The sequence below is a fragment of the Cygnus atratus genome, chromosome 2, assembly GCF_013377495.2.
Source record: "Cygnus atratus isolate AKBS03 ecotype Queensland, Australia chromosome 2, CAtr_DNAZoo_HiC_assembly, whole genome shotgun sequence".
Classification (NCBI taxonomy): domain Eukaryota; kingdom Metazoa; phylum Chordata; class Aves; order Anseriformes; family Anatidae; genus Cygnus; species Cygnus atratus.
In genome coordinates, this window is record NC_066363.1 from 84,093,438 (window position 1) to 84,116,006 (window position 22,569).

General features: G+C 36.8%; 1 protein-coding gene across 2 annotated transcripts in view; it reads left to right on the plus strand.

Annotated features, from left to right (window-relative positions):
* The window catches only part of CTNND2 (catenin delta 2), a 428,710-nt gene that overhangs the window by 270,508 nt on the left and 135,633 nt on the right, over positions 1–22,569 (plus strand). For both annotated transcript variants that reach the window (XM_050709047.1, XM_035552796.2), the window contains one exon: positions 8,076–8,289. In XM_050709047.1, the coding sequence (XP_050565004.1) occupies positions 8,076–8,289 (214 nt within the window). The remainder of the gene's footprint in view (positions 1–8,075; positions 8,290–22,569) is intronic.

Consider the following 22,569-nt stretch of genomic DNA (forward strand, 5'->3'; position numbering starts at 1 on the left):
CAATTAATTTCAATACCTTCTGGGGGCTTCGGCTTGTTTGTATCTTCCCTAATATGTGTGTGTTTGAGTCACACCCCCCAGTGATTCAAAAGCTGAAAAGCCTGGTTAATGCAAGTCATTATTGATCTGTTCATTTTAGGAGATGCTGCTTTGGAGAGAGGGCTTGAAAATTGTGTTCCTGATACCTTCACATTCAAGCTAGGACTTTAGGTCAGCCCTGTGCCTGCAGATAAGAGTGTTACTTGGATGATCCTATTAATACTTGATGTTTAGTTTTAGGATAGGATTCTTGCATGGGCCTACAAATTACTATTTTTAATGAGTATTTAGGTAAATTGCTTTACTATATGTAACTTGTACCTAGCCATAGAGTTTTCTTAGTTGTAAAAAACAAAATCATGCTAAAACCTTGATTTATAATAGGCACAGCCTTCCTACTGAGGGTGAAAAACAAACTGCATCACTGTATAGAATACATTAAGGCTTACTGACTGAGGAGGCAGCACATTTATTCATACTTTTTCAGGGCAATTTTAGAACATAATTTTGAGTCTCCTTCTGTCGGAACATGTTTTTGAGTCTATGTTGACCTCACATATAGATCCCAGGGTCTAAAGAGGTCACTTAAGAGAAACACAGGGAAAAACAAATGTATATTTGGTAACAGAAATAAATATCCACTCCCAGATGGAAAACTTCTGAGTATTGACCCTGTGCTTTGAGTCATGTGTCACATAACCATTTCCCCAAATAACAGTGTGATTTCTTCAAACACAGGAAAGAAGTTCCCCTCTTTTTCCGCGTGCTGCAGTTTAGCATGTGGAGAACAGTTCTTATTCAACTTAAAGCAGAACATTGTATATATACCAGTGGTTGAATTTATTTAAATTATGCCTGTTGGCAGCTTTATGTCACCTTGGTGTCTGATCTAACTAGTCCTTAATGACAGTTCTGCAAAACCGTTCTTAAATGAGACCAAGATCCAAACCTTGATTTAGACTCCTTAAACAAATTAGACTTCTGAGCTAATGCAGCAATTTGCATAACATTCCACTCTATTTTAAGCTGAAATTGCTCAGCACTTTTTAAAACCTGTAGCAAACTGCTTTGCTAACGAGACTAAATTACTCTATGATGTTACAGCTAAATTGCTCTGTAATAAATCTCATGTATGTTTGCAATGTAAGGACTTTGAATTGTCTACCTGCTGCTCCATAGGCATTTCAAAAGAAATAGTGAAGAGGAATTATAGTTCGAAACAATACTTTTATCTTAAGAGAATTATTGTCCTGAATATTATTCCCCTATCCTATTTTGATGGAGATCTTTCTCCCATTCAAACCCATTTTAATTTTTAGGAATCAGCTTTTGGAAGGGTCTTAACAGTTACCAGTGAGGCTGCACACCTTCAAAACCCTTCTCCAAAAAAAAATTAAAATACAGTGCTTTTTCTTCTTAGATGAAAGTTGTTTTAATAATGTAAACAAAAGATAAGTAATGGAAAGTTCTCATGGAAAGGATTTGGGATTGCAATATAAAAATCTAGATATGTAATAATGTTACGGATACTGTGTACAACTGGTCAGTGTGGCCAAGCTGCTGTGTGGGCATTGGCCTCTTGGACTGGCCTGTAGCACTGGTCTGTATGGAGGCACCAGTGTGCTAAACTGGTTGTATGTAGTCAAGGAATGTCTCATAAACACTGCGCTGCCCGTCATTGTCAAAATGCCTTTGGCATTTGGTTCTGCCTTTCCTCATCCATGGAGCAGAATTGCTGGGAAGCCATTTGTGTATGAAATCATAAGCACTTATTTTGCTGGTTGGAAAACCACTTCCAGCATCTAAATACATTAAAACCAATGATTACTATAAATTTCAAGAACTAGTCTTCAGATGAATTGTCCTTTTAATTTGGGGTCTATTGGATATATACCATTACCAGTGCTAACAGTCAATTATTTTCCAATTGCTGCATACATAACACAGTGTCAAAGAAATAATTTTATACGTTTAAACACTTACACTTTGACATATTGAAACGTGCTTTCTTAATAATGAAAATGTCACTGTGTAAGTCATGGATGATGTGTGTTATGTCAATTAAGCTGACAATTAATATCTGTGATGTCTCAAAAGGCTTGACTGTTAGATTTTTTTTAAATTTCCTTTGGATGAAGAGTTACTCAAAAATAATTGTTAAAAAGAATGTTGAAAGTGAATATTTAGCTATGAATTAATCTTTGCATTAAGACTGTGGTGATCATAATGGCTGAATGCTTAACATCTTGTTGGAAATAGAAGATTGTATTATTTTAGAAACACTTTTTTTTGTCACCTATTCTTAATCCATCTCTGTTTCCATTATATTTTACTTTGAGAAGCATGGTAGTTAGAATTCAATACAGAAGAGGATGTTCAAGTTATATCTACTGGCAACATTTGAACAATATCTCAGATGCCCACTTGCTAAGTATAAATAGAAGAGGAAGGGTGTTTTGATTTCTACCACAGCAATATTTTTAGGCTGTTGGAATGCTTCATTATCTAACAGTCTTTGGCTAAACTGGTTAAAAATTGAAGTTTTACTTTTCTTTCCTTTTTATGTCTCTACCTCTGATTGTTACAGCTTTCTAATGGATGGAAGAGGCAATTTCCATTATGCAACAACTGAGAGAGAGTCTTTTCCTTCTCTTCTTTACTGCTGGGAGGAATAGAATAATTTTTTATTTCAGCATTCGCTGGAGTTCAGAACAGTAGTAATAGTGAAGACACCTAATTCCTATTTGCTTTGACTTTGCTTCTGCCATAAGCAACAACCAAATGTGAGGACTGTTTTTCTGATACTTTGATACATGGAAAGATGACTCACCTTTATTGTGTTCACATTTGAAAAGTTATCTCTCCTTTTAAGTAGGAGAAATAATACTTTTGATTGTAAGTCAAAGCAGGCATTCTGCTCGAGCTGACAGTCCTGGTTATCCTCGCTTTTAGGGCAAACCTTCCTCTTCCCCAGGGAAGCAAGCCAGTAGAGTTTTCACATCCAATTGTTAGACTTTAAATAGAGAGCCTGGAGGAACAGCATGGCTTCTGTGCTGAATCAGTGACAGGTAGCATGTTTTGTCAATTAAGGTCATGGACTGTAATACTGTTACTGCTTACACTTGACAATAATTCAGTTTCAAGCTGTGTTATGATTTGTACAAGCTTCAGCATGTATTTATCGTGAAAAATAACAGGGAAATTAAGAAGGCTGCAAAATATCCTACAATACTTGCACTTTTTTTTTTTTTTTTTTGCTTTTCCCTTGGGGGTCTCATGTTCATAAATTGTCCTTCTGACAGTTTTTAGAGCACAGAAAGTATTCTTTGACCAGAGCACTCTCAAAAAGAGTAAAGGCAGTATATAACCAGTGTAAAGCAGAGCAAGAAGATACCGAAAGCTGTAGATCCAGTCATCTTTCCCAAAGGGAACTAAATATACCTAGGGAGAAGTCCCTGGGTATTTTTTGAATGTAGCTCTGTATTTGATCCACAGTATATCTTTTGTATAAGAGTAGTGCTTGAGTGCTGCATGAACTACCTACCTCCTGGCTGTGTTAGTAGTGTTCCAAGTCATCGGGACCAAACCCACCTGCTGCTGGGAAACAGAGCAGGAGACATTATGGCATTGCATCAGAAGGTAGACACTTCTCCTTTAGACTAGGTTAAGGAGCCAGGTGGTGATTTCTCTTGTCAGCAAACATGTAAGGCTGAACATGTAACACAGTTAAAATTTCAGGCATACTACAGTATATACTAACCTAAATTACATACTTACCACTTAGAAAGCTCTGGTTGAACCTCTCCAAGCCTTTGAGTGGTTTCTTTGGTCATCAGCCAGTGACCTTAGACCTGGTCTTTGGTACTGTCTCCTGTTCTGCAGGGTTTGCAAATGAGAGCATGGTTTATTACCGTTCCTGTCTCACCTCTGTTTTTATGCTGGACAGCCATTAACCAGATGTCCTCACAAAACAGGTGTCTTTGCATTCCAGGTATCTACATATCCTTCATGTCCTACTATTCTTTTCTTTCCACAAATCCATGCAATCTTTTATATCAAATTAGAAAAGCTATCAAACAATTCATATGCTAAAATCGTACATTAATCAAGTATATCAATATCAATTCAGACATATTTTAGTACTTCTTATCTGATCCTCTTGTCGGGTTAAAAAACGGACGATATATTCAAGGGAGAATGAACTTTTATATGAGTGGCTGAACTTAGATGTGCTGCAGAACCAGACAGTAATTCTTCTGAATTCAGAAGTGACTGTTCTGGAATTGACCTGTGTGACAACAGAGTTTGTCTCCTGTATTCCCTGATAACTTGGTACTATGCTGATTATTTGGTTATCGTAGGCGAGCAGTCTTTGGTATATTTTTTCTTTTCCTCTAGATGTAGCGAGGCAGTAGCTACTAATGTGTCAATAAGTACTGCATTAGGAAATGTTCTCTCTGTATAGTCAGGAGAGAGACAGGAGTACCTATCAAAATTCTCTGGAGGAGTGGGATTTGATGTCCCACTGGGGTAAATTGCTGCTTATCCACCCATCCAAGTATTCTTGGCAAAGACATCTGGCAGTAGCTCTGTTGAGCTCACAGGAGCCATGACAACTTAGCTCCATGGAGAATCTGCCCAAAGAGACTCAGTAAGTCGGAATTACTCTCCTCCAGACTGCAGCTGTAGCTCCATAAAGGACCTGAAGAAATAACTTAATTTTCTTTGCCTCAGTTTCTGTAAGTGTGAACAGGTTCTGGTAACATTCATCACACTCTCATGATTTGTGAGTAGCAGTTAAACACATAGTTAAATATATAGTATTAATCAGCTATATCATATATGATGGAAATACAAAGATGTGGTGGGATTTCTAGGGAATAATTGGCTGTTGGAAAAGCAAAAACAAAGCAACAGAGTAGTCCAGGCAGAGAACAGCATCAATAACTGAGCTCCCAGTTGTGAGGAGTGAGCTCTATTGCTGCATGCACGACATAGCTACTTTGCCAAGTACCTGAGCTTGGAAATTCGAGGAAAGTTTGCAAAATAAAGCTTGTCTTTCCCAGGTACCAGTGGGTTTCTTCTAAAGTACAATTTGAGAAAATTTGTCAGGTTAGGTGAAGTGTTATATATCATCAGTTTCATTTCTGTTGTATTACTTTTTTTTTCCTGACAGAAATGCGTTTTAGATGAATATTTAATTCCCTTGCTTTTAAGAAACTATCTTTGAATCACTTCAGTCCACTGACAACTTCAGGTTTTGTCAAAGTATGAGTTGCATGAGCTGAATACAACTGGGCTGTGCGTTACCACGGCTGAAAAAGGATGGTACAACTCAGAAATACTATCTAAATGTGGCAGAAGCAGACATTTTCACTTCGAAAGGAGTAGAGCACAGAAAAACCTGTCACTTGGCTGGTCACTAGGAGATGTAAAACGGCTTTCACCTTGGGACCAGGGCAGGGACCAGGCACCGGTGTCCTCTGTGTCTAAGAGGAAGAGTGGGGAAAACAGCACAGGCACAGCTTGCTGCTGAGCAGTGGCTGAGCCCTTTCCTGCTTCAGATACGTTATAGCAGACAGAATGATTTTTGCTCCATAGTTACTATTTTTTCTCATTCCTCTCATCATACATAATCTTTTTTTTTTCACCCATGAATCAATTAAAATATTCATTCAACATATTGTGCTTTAAAAATATGAAACACAAAGATCAGCAGGCCTGTTTTCATTCTGTTGTTCCTGATATTACTCATCATACCAGAACAACTTGTATATTTCTCAACGGCATTTTTTTTTCCATCAGATGTTGTCTCTTTTCAGAGGCAGAAGTCTAAAGCTCAGTGGTTGGTTCACCTTTTGTAGTACTGATGTATAGATTTTTGTTTCTGGACTGTTTCAGTAAATGTCATCTATTTCGTCATGTAGGTGGCTCTTCATGTGGTTTGCTTGGGTTTGAAAATCTGGTTAAGTACGGAAGCAAATGTATTTTGATCCAAAGATTAAATGTTGGTGGATTGTAAAAACAAACAAACAAACAACACCCCAGTTTCCTCTGCCCCCATCCAAACTCCCCCCAGATAGATGTGGTTAATTAAGCCTGGCTTGGACAGGAGCAACTGATTCCATTGCAAGTCATCCTATTAACAGTGGTAAGGGTGTGATCTGTGAGATACACCGCAGCACATTTTCTCTTTGATCTATTTTCCTGGTTTCTGAACTGAAGGATGACACCGTTTGTCTGAGCAGGGGAAGCACGGGCTCCTAAATAGATCAGTGCAGTGTTATGCCTACAGCTGATAGATCATACGGATGTCCATTCCCAGTGCTGCACTCCCCATGTGGAGCTGGTTGCTGCAGCCTTCCAAGTGACCGGAGTACTGCTTGGAAGGTTGGACATGATAAAATGACTACTTAAGGGAAGATGTTTTAGTTCATCTCTAAATAGTAGCTATCGCTTTGGTGATTAGCCCAAAGCTGTATTGTAAATGTATACACATTATAACAATTTAATACGGTAACATCTCAGTATATATGCTTTTTAAGCATGAAACTGCTCTATTACTGGGTCTTTCTATTATTTATTATAGAAATTGGAATATGCCAGATAAGCTGGTAGAAGAAAAGAGAGAGCTTCTATTTGATCAGTGGGTAATTTTGTATAGCTCAATTTTGGAAACTCAAAGTCTGAATCATTTTTCCATTTATATTTGCAGTGAAGTTTGTGTTAGGTGTATGAAATGCCATATATCAGTTATTCTTCAATATTTTGAAGTTAGCAGATAGAGTATGAATTTTTAATAAATTTTAATGTGGTTTGTTTAACCTTTTCCTTCTCTCAAGCCTCACCCCTGCAGACAACCCCAAGAACACTTAAACATTCAAGAACAACTGCACAAAAATTTAAAAACTTTGTCATCATAAACTTTGATTCTAAAAAAGCCTCACCATTCTCTGCAGTTTTGAAAATACTCTATAGCTGCCTCCTTTATAATGTCTTAGGCAGAATATTACTAGAGGTAGTTAAATGGCCAGGTAAAGTGCCGGGCTTGCTTTGAGCCTTCAACAACAACCCACGCAGTGAGAAAATTTTTGACAGATGTCTGTCTAACTCACTTGAACTTAGTACCCCTTGGATCTTAGTTACAAATCAGTCTGGTTTCTTAAAACTAGATCCAAGATCGATTATTGTTTTTAGAGCAGGTAGTACCAGAGTATCCTCAAGCTGGATTTGCTGCAAAATATTTTGTAATAAGCTGTTCTTGATATTCTTGACATCCTTGATCATTTGCTTCAAATATTTTTGTTCTTCCTGTAGAATGATATTTTATATCAGATACTGCATTAGAAATTTATTTCATAGGCCACCTTAGGAATGAATATAACTTTTTCTCTTACATCACTTAGGGGTCACCCTCAAACTTAATAAAATGAACTTTCCATGGTTTGTCCATCATCCTAGTCTTTATGTTTCTGCAGACTTCCTCATTTTTGCCTTTCAACTTCACTTGTAAGACTTTTTTTCCCAGTTTTTTTGGTATAATATCCTTACAGGTACTATAGTAGCTGCGCACATTCCAACTAATTAAATGCAAAAGGAGGTACTCCTAATAACGTTATTGAATTGAGTATTATTTTTTTTTAATTTGCAGTAGTCTTGTGGTCTTTTCCTACAGTGCATATTCTCTTTAACTTGTGACGTGTTGCACTCTGAAGCAGATGATGTTGCTCCAGCACAAGAGAAACCCTTGCCAAGGCAAACCTTGCTGGACCTTGAGAAATATTGCTGAGGCAACACTGTTGTATAACTTTTGGCAGTTTTTTCAGAGGTTCAGGTTTGTCATTGTATGGTTATATTGCCACAGAAAAAGTAATACGAGGACTCAAATGGGTTTAACACAGCGGCTTTGCAAGGCTGCCATCATACCTTTACTGGAGCATAGCCTGCATAAACCACACCTTAATTAAATGGGGGTAACATATATAATGCCGGTCTTTATTCCCTAATGTTATGGTTATCACTTTGGCCTGTTTCAGATAAGAAGACAAGGCGGAATACAATTACTGGTGGACCTATTGGACCATCGGATGACAGAAGTCCACCGTAGTGCCTGTGGAGCTTTGAGAAACTTGGTATATGGGAAGGCAAATGATGACAACAAAATTGCTCTGAAAAACTGTGGTGGTATCCCAGCATTAGTACGGTTACTCCGCAAGACTACAGATTTGGAAATCAGAGAACTGGTCACAGGTTTGAATCTTTCGATATTTTTTGTTCAAACTCTATGCAGGCCCTACAAGCACAGGTCTGTGGTGTGTGTCAGTAGCTCCATCAGTAACTTTTTATTTCATTACCATCTTCTGTGCTGTAACATAACACTTTAAAGACTCCTGGATGTGTGTAACGTATGAATAGCTTTATTTGATATTATGCAATCTGTTTCCTGTTACAGCTCCTGCTTTTTTCTTTTCAGTTAGCCATGAATGTTCTTGCAGGAGGTGCTCCATGTAAAGATGTGGCGTTGTGGGGCAGAATCCTACCATCAACTGTGCTCTGCTCTCCATCCAGTCTGGTGTAGGGTTGCCCATGAAGAAGTCAGAATTTACTGAATTTTCTTAGACACTGTTAATAATTTCTTTTATACTTTGTATACTGAGAAGGATGGTTTTGTTGTTGTTGCTTTTGAATTTTCTTATGGCTTTGAAAGGAAAGTGGAAAAGCATGCTGGAGAGATGGACAGCATCCTCTTCTGAAGCTTTTTTTTTTCTGAAATTTGGTATCATACTATGTGATGTATGTTAGACTTAGGATGTTCAGGTAGCGGTAAATTTTTTGTTTCACTAGAGTAAAATCCAGTATTTTTAAGGTTGTTCAAGCTTTTTCCCTTATGAAATTCAGGTTTGTTTTTTACAGAAATACAGAAATGCTTTCAAACAGTACCAATCTGAAACATTTGGAGATACCTTCCCCTTAAACTATCCTATTTAATATGCAAAAGAGAAGATGGATGGCTTTTTTGAGTTTTTCGATTTCTGATTTCATTCTATTTGATTGCTAATGTCAATGTGGTAATTAATGCTACAAACAAAAAATCTTAAGATCTTTTCATCATCCCATTTTACAATGCCTGAATTTCTATTATGATTTTCCTACTACAATATGTGAAGAAAGTTCTCATTTCTATCAAAGAAGTGTCAGGGTACACAGCATCACCTGTGCTTCTGCAGAAATTATTTAACCTGGTGGGTCAGGCCTCATTTAGGACACAACTGATGAGATTTCCATCCTTCGGTTAGCTCCTGATTCCTTCCTTGAGGGTGTCTGAATAAACTCCATGGTGCTTATTAAATGTAGATTTTTATATTTGATTTTGCTTCTTGGTTACAACACCTATCACCTTGTACTCGTTAGGCAGGATTAATGGTGCAGAGATGCTGGCTTGCACAAGCTCTGATGGTGCCTCCTGCAGAGTGACAGAATTACTGACAGATCTAATAAAGTGTAACCACTGCTTCAGATTCAACATACTTGTTTGTCTCTTGGTTATGTTGTCTGTGCCCCGACTCTAGGGAACATTCTGTTCTTTTATTCTGAGAAGTGGCAAACTGCTAATGAACATCAGCAGTACACTTCAGCAGTTTCAGTAGCAGCTTCCATGTTGTCTGTAGACAGAACACATAATGTCATCAGGTCATTCAAAGAAAAGATAATAGGCTACAGTTGCCATTGCACAGTATGGTGTTAAATTTTTCTGAATTCCCACAGAAAGGATGTGTGTGCTGCATGCCCTCAAGCTGTTACTGCTGAGAAGTTTAGGTGCCAACCATCAGTGGTAGGAACCAGCCTGCGTATGGTTAGATGCAGCTAACAGGGACAGTAAGCATCAGGAGAGCTGGACGTCTATGGAAAGCATGCAGAGAGAGGTGACTGAGGAATGGAATGAGAGTTATTGGTACTCAGGATTTTATTCTTGGGCCAGCTTTTGAGTTGTGTTTTTGTTTTGTTTTTATTTGTTTGTTTTGTTTTAATTAGTCAGTACATCCCGGAAGGCCACCACTTCCCCTGGCTGTGTCTGTGCCTTTCAGAATGCAAATCAGTAGCACTGGCTTTGAAAATGAAATCCTGATAGTGGTGGTACTCTGCAAAGCTCCTTTCCAAAGCCATACTCATAGCTGCACCTCTCATCCTCCATCTCTTAGAAAACAGGCTGGAATTTTGCATCATAATCAGTTATCCTTTGCTTTTTTTGTGAAGTGTTACAGTGTGACAGCTGCCCCAGTTAGATTCCTTCCCTCTGTCTTTTCTGGGGAAAGAAGGATTACTCCTGCAGCAGCTGCCTCAGTAATAAAAAATATTTAACTTGGTGGTGGGCACGAGGGAAAACAAAAATTTCTCCTGCTTCCTGTCAGCTTTCTTGATTTGAGGTGGCAGGAAGATAATTATTTCAGTAGTGCCACCATAGCCTGAAGGAAGTACTGAGAAAATAATAGCAAATGGGTGTTTTAGAAGTAAACATAATGCCTTAAGCCTTTTAATCCCATGTTCATTGTGCATCCTGTCTACATAAAGCTGTTCTGTTTCTTAGTTCTGGAGAGGGCACAAAGTTCTTGCCATAAGACTTCATATGGACTCTGTCAGCACAGCCTCTGAATATTCTTCATGCATCTGTCCTCAGAGTGCTTCTCTTGGGTGGAGAAGTATCATTATCTCAGTTTTACAGATGGGGAACTGAGCCTATCAGGTCTAAATGACCTGTCCAGAAATCTGGCAAGACAATGGTGTGAATCACTTTGAGTAGGCACTTAGCAGCGAGGGAAGAAATATGGGCAGGAAATGTTTTTAGCAGCTCAATTTATCTGAACAGTAGTGAAGCATTCACTGCCTGCTTCAAGTACCATGAAGCACATGCCCGCCAAGGTGAAAGTTATTATATTAGTTCTTCCCTCAAACATGTACATTTTCTTCCTTCTTGTTGCTTCTCCCCAAGGAGCTTAGAATTTCAATTTCCAGCTATCTCAAGACTGGTTTTGCAAGGGTACTTAAACCTGCAAACCAGCTTTCTATCCTAGTAGCTCCTTGCTTTTCAACATTGCCATTGGCATCATGTATGGCTTCTCCTGTTTTTCAGATTATTATTTTTTTTCTGCCATAATCCCCCCAACACAGAGTTTTTCACTTCTTGATTTATCTCATTGTTCTCCTCCTTGGTAACAGAGGGCTTGGACAAATATTGAAAAACCTTACTGAGCTCAAATTTTTGAATTCGGCAAGCTGAACCTTATTGCAAAGTGATACATTTTCAAGACTTTCATTACATGGAGCAAATGGTTTCAGTGCAGGCTCCCATCTCAAAGCTTTGAGAGAACTGGGCTGCCCAACTGTGATGAAATTAAATGGTGGTAATACCCATGCAGTACTTCTTGAAATACTGGAAGGTTCCTCTTTGAGAAACACTTTCATAGTAACTGTTTTCTTACTAGAAGAACCTGGATAAAGTAGCTGAGGTATAGCAAAAAATGGAAATGCTATGAAGAAGTGAAATATTCTGGTAGAAACAGGGTTTTCAGCAGGGCCTGCAGTGAGGAATCTGCAACCTCTGACAATCTCCAGAGACTCAAGGAGAATCTGAATTGCAATGTCTTGTTTTGCATACATTTGTAAATGAAAATCTATATAATCTCAATGCATCACACTTAATTTAGCTGTTTTTTCACCAAAGCCCTGTGCTTCTGTGTTCCACAATAGCTCCTGTTAATGGGAAAAAATAAAAGCCTTTTATTTTAAAATAATTGTATGTTAACACTTTCCTAATCAATATAAATAGACAAGAACACAGTACAAAATTAGCACAGATTCTGCAGATGGTAGAAAAATGTTATCACTTCTTAATAATGACAGTGTGTAGCTGATTGTGACTAAGCTTTTCTTTCCTGAGTTAATGTTAATTATGAACACTTCCATAAAATTCTATTTTAGCATTCTTCCTATTTGGTTTACTATTAGGAAAAAAATAAAATTAAAAAAAAAAAAAACATAAAAGTAAGATGTGTTAGCAAGAATAATGCAAGAATCCTGTTGATTCATTGTAGAGAACGTGTGGTCAAGCAGGTATTGATAGATTCAAACTACACTTGCTTTTTGTTCTATCAGCTGTGTCTGGTAACTGGTTAGCTGTTTCAGATGCAACGATGTGAACTCCTTTTCATTCTGACAAACAAAAATCCATCACTAGTGGAAGAGCTGTTTCTGCTTCATGAACAATAAGTTAGCTAAATTAGAAATAGCTCCTTTTAAACAGGACTCCTCTATGGCTGTATCAAAAGTTTTCAAACTGTATATGCCGTATTTGATTGAAAGATAAAAGTGGATGATCCACTTTTAGAAAGCACATGATGATAAAGAAATAAAGCTATAAATAATGATAGGGGAAATTATTTCTTACTTGTACTGGCAGCCAGCCTGCCGCTTATTTTGGTTGACATTAAGGTGTCAGAGATTTAACTATTGTCTAATGAAAATAAAAAATTATGAAAATCATAATTTTACCACTCAAAATTAAAAAAAGCACAAACTATGTAACACTATAAATATATACAGTATAGAAAGATACATGTAGTCCCAGTATATTTCATTCACATTTATGTTCATTGAATCGAAACACATACATTCTGTTCCTGCCAAAAACATATATATAAAACCTTTTTTACATTATATTTCTTTCAAAGAATTTCTAGTTCCCCAAGTGTTGGCATGTAGTAGGGTTGGACATGAAAAATTGTCATCTACTTCATGGGTTTTGGTTTCTATTATGTATTTATATTGTCTCTAATTTCAGCTGTGGACAATTTGGCTTGGTTTTTGGCTTGGTTTGTCACCCCATGTTATACAACATTATTATGTAGTTGTTTTATGCTGTATGTTGCATTTTTAGCATTTGCCAGATATTTCAAATGAGGTATTTATAAACTTACTGATACTCTGTCAGTGTTACTGAAAGCTATCATATGTTATCCTGCTTATAACTATCTGGTTTGAGGTAACAACTGCAGTTTAAACTTCTTTGTGATTGCATACTGATTATTAGTAGGTGCATAAATTATAAGCAGGTTGGTCAGGAAACTCTGCAAGGTCCCTTTGAGTTTTGTATGTGTCTTCGCTAATCAGTGCAATAGCAAGTTAGTGAACCTGCAGTGATGTGTAAAGCAAGTTTAAGGGAATATTCTGTTTAAATTGACCCTTTGGCTTATCTCAGTGGAAGCTTTATCGTGATTTTTATTTTCATTTTTTAGGTAATTGTGGACTATTCTTTGGCATTTTCAACTTTATTGTACAATGTCAATTCTTCTGTTGGCAGTTCCCAAAGTCAAAGTAACACAATAGTGGTTGTTTCTTATTTGTGATGTTATTTTCTAATTGAACTTTTTGACATATTAGGCTTTAGATTTCATATATGGTAAATAATATTTAACAATATTATGGCAAAGGACTGAGTATTTAGTACTTAGGATCTTGAAGAAGTTTATCAATTCAGTAATTCTCTGAAAAAGTGCCCTTGACATTAGCTCAGTTACTGGAGTGTGTAAACACAGATGTGACATTTTATTGTGATGTAAACTTTCACTTAGAGGTGGCAACTATTTGCAGTCCTGTTGCACCTGGGAGATTTGATCTGAAGATGAATAAAAGGTGTTTTTTCTCACTCCCAGGAGACATTCCCACTGACTTAAGTAAAGAAAAAACAAACCCTTCTATTAGTTGTGTTGTTATAATATTTCTCCTTGATATATTTCTAAAAATCTATTATATCCTTTTTTGTTGTTGTTGTTCAGGTTTATACTAGGTGTTCTCTTCCAGTGTCTATCGTATTAAGTGTCCCATTTATTAATTATATTTAAATGTTGTAATGAAGCAATGAAAGTATAAGGAAGCCTGGCCAGTGAGAGGTCTAAATAATTATAATCTCTTCATATTTAATATAAAAAGATAAGTAGGAAGATATAAGGTAGCTTGCTTTCAGAACCAAACAGAAGCTTACAGCTTTACAGTAACTGAAAATTAGATCATGAAGATATAATATGTTTTAGGTTCAGATATGTATGCTGGTTATCACAATCAAACAATTTGAAAAGCCGTGTATGTGCTTAAATTGTCGTGGCGGTATAACCATGATAATACCATTGCTAGAGGGTTGGCATAAATTTGGTTCACTATATGCCTAGCTAAGTTAATAAGACTGCCGAATATAATTTGGGGCACATAACTCTATGTAGTTAAAGAAAATGGAATCAATGAAGAAAGTTTACAAATGCCTTTTAAGATGCAGCTCTGTGAATTAGCTGCTTCTGCACCTCCAACATCCAATCACATTGTCCTGTCAATCAAGGAAATTAGAAAGGGGATGTGTGGAAATAGATAACCGCTAGCATAAAACACAGCTTTCAGAAGCGTTTGTATTGATTTGGGCAATAAAAGGCATTAATTCATTTCTTGTTTAGTTTCTCCTCTGCAGATATGCAAATTCCCTGTAATAATTTTAAAGAAGTGCTTAAAAGAACTTACCAAGCACAGAAGCAGGTGACTTACAAACTCTGTATTTACCTTCCTTACAGTCAACAGCTGTAAAGATTGTGGAAGAGAAAAAAGAAATAGAAAAAACTTCTAAATTTTTCTTAGGGATACTTTTAAATTATTTTTTTAATATTAGGTTTAGGATAAGATTCACAATTTTCAAGTCTACTTGCTTAGCCACTTAAATTTGCTTGTATGTTTAAAAGTTAAATGCATTTTCTTCAAAAGGGAGATTTGACAGGTACTATCTCTAATCTTTCCTGCTGTTTCATTAAATGGATGTAATTGTAAGTACAGTTTCCTAGCAAAATCAATTTTAAAAGTTGATTAAATCTTTTTGTACTAATTTACCTCTGATTTGGAGTTTTAAATTATAGATGTTTTCAACATTAATAAAATTATTTCTGGGCTGAAAATTCATATCTATTTATGTTGGATCAAAGCCAATGGCTGAATGAGGAATTACATAGTATAGTTTTACTGATATTTCTTCTCTTTGAGCACAGAAGCATTTCTAGTTCACAAAGTTACCTAATAATTTGACTCTCTGTCATTGTTTGAGATAGTTGTATACAAGATATTCTTCAACGTCCTTCTTTCCTGAGTTCTGGAAGTCAGTAAGAATTTCATATAAAATGCCAAACTCCTCCAAATCTGCAAATTTAGGGTTGCAGCAAAAGCATGAATTTCAACCCACAGCAGAAACTTTACATATTATACTTTATGGCTCTTGCTGTTACACTTAAAAAGATATTATGAGGCGAAAAGGCAACCAAGGATTTGTTGTATGCAGAAAAGTAATTGCTGCTACTATTTTAATAAAATTTGCATATAACACAATTATGCAGAAATAAAACCAATAAAGGCCTAGATACCTGGCCTGCAGAAGTGGTGAAATGGAGAAATGATGTTGTACATTACAGTACAATTCTACAGTCTGATAATGCTTAAATTTTAGATTTTTTGTCACCTACAGAAAACATTGTATTTCTAGAAATGCAAGAGAGATTTCCAAACAAATCCAGGGAAGGGATTAGTTGGCACCAGTTACTGTGGCACAACATCCTTGTCCTGAGAAGCCGTCTTCCTCACACACTGGAGAAGGAGAAGGCGGCGCTGCTCATACTTGTAAGTTGTTGGGAAGCTGATTTCCAGCCTGTGGGCTACAGCATCACCAACAAATTGCAGCACCGCTCAAAACACATTCCGTTTGTAGCTCATCTGTAATGGCAAATGTAAAAGTAATTTAATAAATTGTGTAGTTTTGCTTCAGAAATGATTCATTCTGATCAAATAACACTTATGCAAACAATATTGACAGTTTCAGCGGAATATTTTTCTACAAAATCTATTACAATTTACTGTCTAATTATAAAACAGCTTTTCCCCCCTTTCTCAATAAGCTGTTGCTATTTTGGCCCTGAAAATGGGGAAACCCACTGATAGGATTTGTTGTTTTCATGAAGTCATTCTCAACTTTTTCTGAATGATCAGATGAACTCATTCACCCCTGCTGTTATGGATTAAATATGGAAATGGTTTTAAACTGATGCTGTCCACAATCTTCCGCTCTGCTTTCTTAGTGACAGGCCAGGGCACTGATCTGGTGTGCCAGTTACACCCCGTGTGTCATTGTGGGCACGGATAGAGCTGTGACACAAAGCCTTCCTCAAGTTGACGGCGTCAGTCTTTTTCAAGATGAATGGGGGGAGTCGCAATGACTCCACGGCTTCCTGAGGTCTCGGCTGGCAGCAGTGTGATGTCCACAATGGGCAAGTCCCTCACTGCTCTGCCTCAGGGGCTGCTTGGGGCTGCTTCCACAGCTCAAGGCCCTCCTGGAGCGAAGCCGGTGCTGGGGAGGCAGCAGGCTCCTGCCCACATGGCCATGGCTGCCTCTGCCATGACCCTGCGCCATGGCACGGCTTGAGGCCTGCACCACCAGCTCCCTGCTGCGCTTACTCAGTTGTCCTGAATTTACTACGCCTGGTCCTAGCCCACAGCCCAAGGTGGTACCTCTGTGCCTGCCTTTCCTGTCTAGAATTGGAATAACTCACATATGAACCAAACTGAACTTTCAAGGCACAATTGGAAATGATCATCTTTTCCTTGTACAATCAGGGAGATGCATCTTCTATGCAATTTCTTCTATGAAATTAATTCAGGTTATTCATATGGCAATGAAAGGGACGGAATTCATAATTTGCTTGCTAATATACTACAAGAAGCATTTTCGTATTTACTTTTTTTTAATTTGGTCAAATCTAAGTTTCAGATGAAATATCAAACAAGGCAATCTGGAGTGATAAATAGAGGACATCTGTTGCAGCATATGGCTTGATGTAACAGCTGCATTGAACTTCTTCAGCAAGTAGTAATCCTTTGGAAAAAATCAGCTTGGCATATAATTTTGATGCCCCTGCCTGAATGATGGAGTTTTAAAACACTTGCAGTTCAAAAGGACTCTGTAGTTTGAAATGTTTGTGTTTGCAACACAGAAAGCTTAAATTTTCTTTTTAAAATATTTTGAGATCTGAATATTTCACTTTTTGTTTACAAAACAAACAAAAAAAGTTAACTAAGTTGAGGATAAGCTGAAACATTTTATTTTGTGATGGAATTGCTTTTTTCATTGTGGCCAAGCAAATTTAATTTTTTATTTTAGGCCAACATCCCTTCCCTTCAATAATCTGTATTTCAGTCCTGTCTTATCTTGCATATCAATTTTAAGATATGGCTTGTGTTTTTTTTGAATAAGTGTACACTGAGCTTTCCATTTTGCATGTAGCTATGACTTTATAGATAGGTCTAACTTCCTAAATGGTTTTTATGAGAAAGGACTTTAGTACCTAGAGCTTTAACTTGATGTTCGTTTTCAAGTATAACACTTCTGTCTTAGTGTCTGTTACAAAACATGTATTTTAATTTTGGGTGCTCTAAAAAATCTTCTGTAAAATACATGTTTAAACACTGAAAAAAAAAATCTTCCCATCCATTTATATATGCTCGTTTGATTTCCTTGCTTTCTAACAGGGGATTTAGTTGAGAATGGTATTGTCATTATGCATTAGGGTGAAATTTTGTTTGAAAACAGTCTATTTTTCTGTGTTTCTCTCATTTAGAATTAAGTGCTTTTGATTTGGTTTCTGTGTTTTATGGCAGTAATACGGGACCAGTTTAATTTCATCAGGGAAATAAATAAAAAAGCTGGAATCACTGGTCTTTCCATAGTAACTGAATTCAACTCTTCTGGTAATTTCTCTGCTGTCTGACATTAAAGCTAATACCTGTCTAACTTTCTTGTCCGATAGTTCTTCCCTTACACACTTAGATGTTATTTTAAAGCATACAGCAGAGATAGAGCAGTAATGCTAGGTCAAAGTTCAGTCTTGTTGACAAGTAAACAGAAGGTTTCAGTTAATGCAATAGCATATGGACAGAATTTGTTCAGCAAAGTTTGTGCAAACAATAATAAAATCAGTCCTTTAGGTTTTAATAAAATCCTATATTTAATTTTGTAATGAAAAGAGCAGCACTCAAGAAGGAAAGAGTTAGCTTTTCAGAGTAAATGCTTATAATTACTCTTCAGTCAAGATCAAGCTTGTATTTGTTTGCAAATTTAAAAAAAAAAACAAACTTTATACTCTTTCCAGGAAAGATTTTGTTTTGTAAGGCTGAGAATGGCTGCAGAAGGAAAAGAACTGAACTGCCTGCAGCTTCACTTTCTGTTCCATGGACTTGTAACTGCTTATGACTTTCACTGAAACCCATTCTTTCTCAATTTGCACTTTTCATGGGCTGTCTTATGCACAGGTACATAGAAAACCACCTTTGTGCATGTACATGCATGTACTGAATTACATGAAGGTCCCCATAAGGTAGTCATACATTAACCAGTTAAAATATTATTTCAAGAAAATTAGTGAAGCCTCCTTATCTGTTATGCCAATTTTGATTATTTATTTATTTAATTATTTTTGAAATACTTTTGTAGGGAGCTATCTTATGAGCTCTGAATTGTTCAGGTGACAGAGTTCAAATGGCCCTGTGTTTTTTTTTTTTCATCTATCGAAAGTCTGTTACTTACCAGTTCCTGATGGTCGAGCTAGCTGTGAAGTATTCTTGCACCTAGCATTAAGAAATGATGCAATGGCTGATGTTTGACATCTTTTATGTACGTCAGTTAAGTTTTCCTGAAGTTGTAGGGTGGCTCCTGTGCTTCTTAAACACCAGTTGCATTTAAAGAGATGTGCGTTTCTCAGTAGGATAAATGATTTCATCTCTGTCCCTGCCCTGAACTCAGCAGAACTGATGTAATGCATACAGAGCCCACACCCTGCTGCAATGGAGCTGATCAGCTCTGCCAAGCAGCATTACAATTACAAGGGGCTCTTGAGCATTAAAGCTGCAGTGAGAGCCAGTAAGTGACTTTTCTAACACTTGAGAGCTTGGGGTAGAAGATGCGTTTCCTAAGGGCACCAGCAAAAGATCCCTTGTGCTTAGCTTCTCAGCAGGGTATTTAGCTCTCAGATTTCAATCTGATTTGTTATATGCGTGAAGGTAACTCCCTGAAGTACCGGCACGCCTTCAGCTTATAAACAAACAGCCTGCCAAAGTTGTACTCAGTGTGAGGCAGGCAGGGTCTCAACTCTACCAAATCAGACTCTGCATCAGACCATGACCAAACTATTAAACTAAGATAGAAAGAAAAGCCTGGAAGACTTAGATTTGTATTTTTAACAAAGAATATTCGATAAGCCAAGTCTTAAGTATAAGTTTAAGGCTGTCTTAAACATACCAAATTGAGAAGAATCAAAGTTTTTTTTCTCCCAATAATAGCAGTCAGAATAAGAAGAAGTATGTCACTAAATCATTACAAGGACTGTAAGTAAATATATATATATATAATAATATATAAATATATTATTATATTTATATATATTGACTGTGCAGCACAGTCAGAAATAAAATCTGATGATATTCAAAAATATCGGTGATATTTTTGCATGGAATCTCTACTTTCTTAACTTTGAGTGAAATAGGGATAGTACCTGTCTAATCAGGTCATTACTTACATCCATTGTCTATAGATCTATATATATGAGTACCAGTTCTGAGTAAAACACTGGCTAAAAAAATCTGTTGAAGATTTTAGTCAGGTTGAGTTTGAGCTCCCAATTTAAAGACAATGGTTTTTTATGTTCAGACTGCTCCATTAAATTGTCTTAAATTTAAAAAAAAATATTTTGCTTTGCTCCTTTCGTTTAAATGATGCTATTTTGCAATAGCTTAAATTAATTTGATTTATGCAGAAAGCAGTGCTATTTCTAAGCTGAAGGCATAGTGGATACACACTGTCTAGCAGCAGTAACATCCCATCAGCCTGGACTGTGTTTTTAAAAGCGTTTGTCTTGTCTTCAGTCTAGACTTTGACTTCAATCTAGACTTCAGCTAAGAGAAAGATAAATCAAAACTTTTCCTGGTTCTCTGTTCTCAGTTCACTCTTCCAATGGCAACAAATTTAAATTGCTTTAATTAAGATCTATGTGTAGTTTTCCTTATGAACTACATCTGTCAAAAGATCCCAGGGGGACATACATTTTAAGGTACATATGGAATTAAATCATCTTTAAGGTCCCTTCCAACCCAAACCATTCTATGATTCTGTGATATATTTCTGATTTGCCAGCATACATATTTCTGCAAAGGATGGCAACAAAACACAACTGGTAATAGGAACCCGTACGATATTGTTCTAGTAGAAGAACTAAGGATTATACTAATATGTAATTTAAGATGAAGTTCTTCAGCTATGCATAATTTAAAAGAATTAGGGCAGGATTGGTGTTACCACATTAGAGAGAAAAAGAGAACAAAAAAACCTGCGTAGTGGCCACTGATTCCAGTAACTGAGTTTAAACCCTTTTAGCTGTTTGTACTGAGTTGTAAGATAGCTTTTAAAAATGTTGGTTACAACACTTTTCAAAATTTTTAAAATTTGATTGTTGTCGTCTGTGAAAGGCCTTCTTAGGAAAGATTATTTCTCTCTAGTGTGTTAAACAACCTGTTGAACCTAGTAAATGCATGTCCTTTGATAAGCTCTTCCAGAAGATTTAACTTGGTACAGCAAGATCTCCATAGCAAGCATTCCAGTAGACTCTTTTGAAGAGTCCTTCATCTGATGTCTGCAGAATGGTAATTGGTACTCAGACCCCAAATCCATCTTCCAGCTGGATTGCTTTCAGTACAAGTTTCTCATGTTTAAACTCAAAATGAGATTGCAAGATACTTTTCCTGTGGTCTTCAATTCTTTTCATGTAAGGATGGAAGCTTCAGCCTTCAAATAAACATGATCAGTCTGGTGCGGCTATTTTTCACTTTCTGTGCAGCATTCAACAGAAACCGAAGTGGCTTGCAAATAAACAGGGAGACAAAATGCCTCCTTTCAATGTATTACAACCTTAAATCCAAGGAGGATATAAGGTACGGTGAACACAAGTGATTGAGTAAGAGACGTTCAACATTGATCTGACCAGTTCCTTATTTCCTCTCCCCTCACAAAAGTCGTTCTACAGATGGTAAGCTATATTGAGTTAAATGATTAGATTGGATTAACAACTCTTCCAATCCATATTCAGCAGGGTAGGTTCCACTATTCTCAACGAATCATAGATACTCTGAGTTCAGTCCCTGCTCCTCCTATGGGCAGCTGATAGCATACAAATATTTAGGGGGCAGTCAAGGCACTTTGAGTGCTATTTCAGATTTGCTTATTGTGCTTGGAAAGCCAATTCAGTCAGGGCTTTCAGAGCAAAGTGGCAAATGATGTCTATGATTAACTCCTTACTGTAGTCTTAAAAGGGAATGTAATGCATATGGGGCTTGAAAAATGCGTTCAGTCATACGGACCAGAGATATGTCCACATTGGAAGGTGCCTCAGGTAAAAGATGTTCGTGTTTTCTTCCTGCCTCTTGGAAAGTTCAGGGAAGGGATTATCTTCTTTGTCTCCACATAAATTAACTCCAGGTCCTTCTGAGCAAAAGTAATGGGAAATGAATTCCCAGTTCCCTTTATAACTGTAAATCCTTTAATTAAGGAAGGGTACAAGGAGGCACTTAAAATGCCAACCTCAGCAAGCAGCAGAGTCCACCAACTGAGAAAATAAAATATAACTTGTCAGAATTAAATTGTTTCATTCATTAATGTAGTTGGTAGCATTAAAAAAAAAAAAAAAAAAAAAACTTAAAATTAGGTAAAAGGCATTGCTATAGCATGGAAGATTGTCTTATAGTTTTAAACTGTGTGTGAGGTTCAACAACTTCGAAGACTGTCAGGCTTACCAGGCAGTGCTGTTTTGTTTAACTCTACCTTAAGTCATAATCATTTAGGAGAACACAGAACAGCTGAATCTAGTCTGGTGATCCCTTCATTCTGTTACTGTGAAGGTTTTATTTCCAGTTAGTGAAACCAGACCCTATTTTCTGGCTCTTGAGTGAATGAGTAGGTTTTTATTTGGAGCTGGCCAGTTCCTATGGAAGTTTATTGAGCAAAAGTTCTTGTGCACAATATCAAATGTATTTAAAGTAGAGAACAAGGGAGTAAAGATGAAGTTTACATGAGTTTACTTTTAATTAGTAAGAACCTAGTGAATAACAGATAGTACGTTACGTTTTGCTAGAAAGAGCTCTTATTTTTTATTCTTCTGTATTTTTTTTTCTGCTTTTCCAGTTTATGACTAGTTTTTGAAGCCCAAAGTGCTCTTTTGTTACCATCAAAGAACTCTTCTCTGCTTCAGATCTGAAACAGGACTTCTTCGCAAAGAAGCAACGCATTGCCTTGTATAAGTATTAAATCAGACCTTGGAAAGAGAAGGATTTGCATACCATTTACACCTATCTAGATAAATGTAAAAAAAAAAAAAAAGACAGCTGCATTGTTTTTTATACTGAAAAAAACCAGCAAAA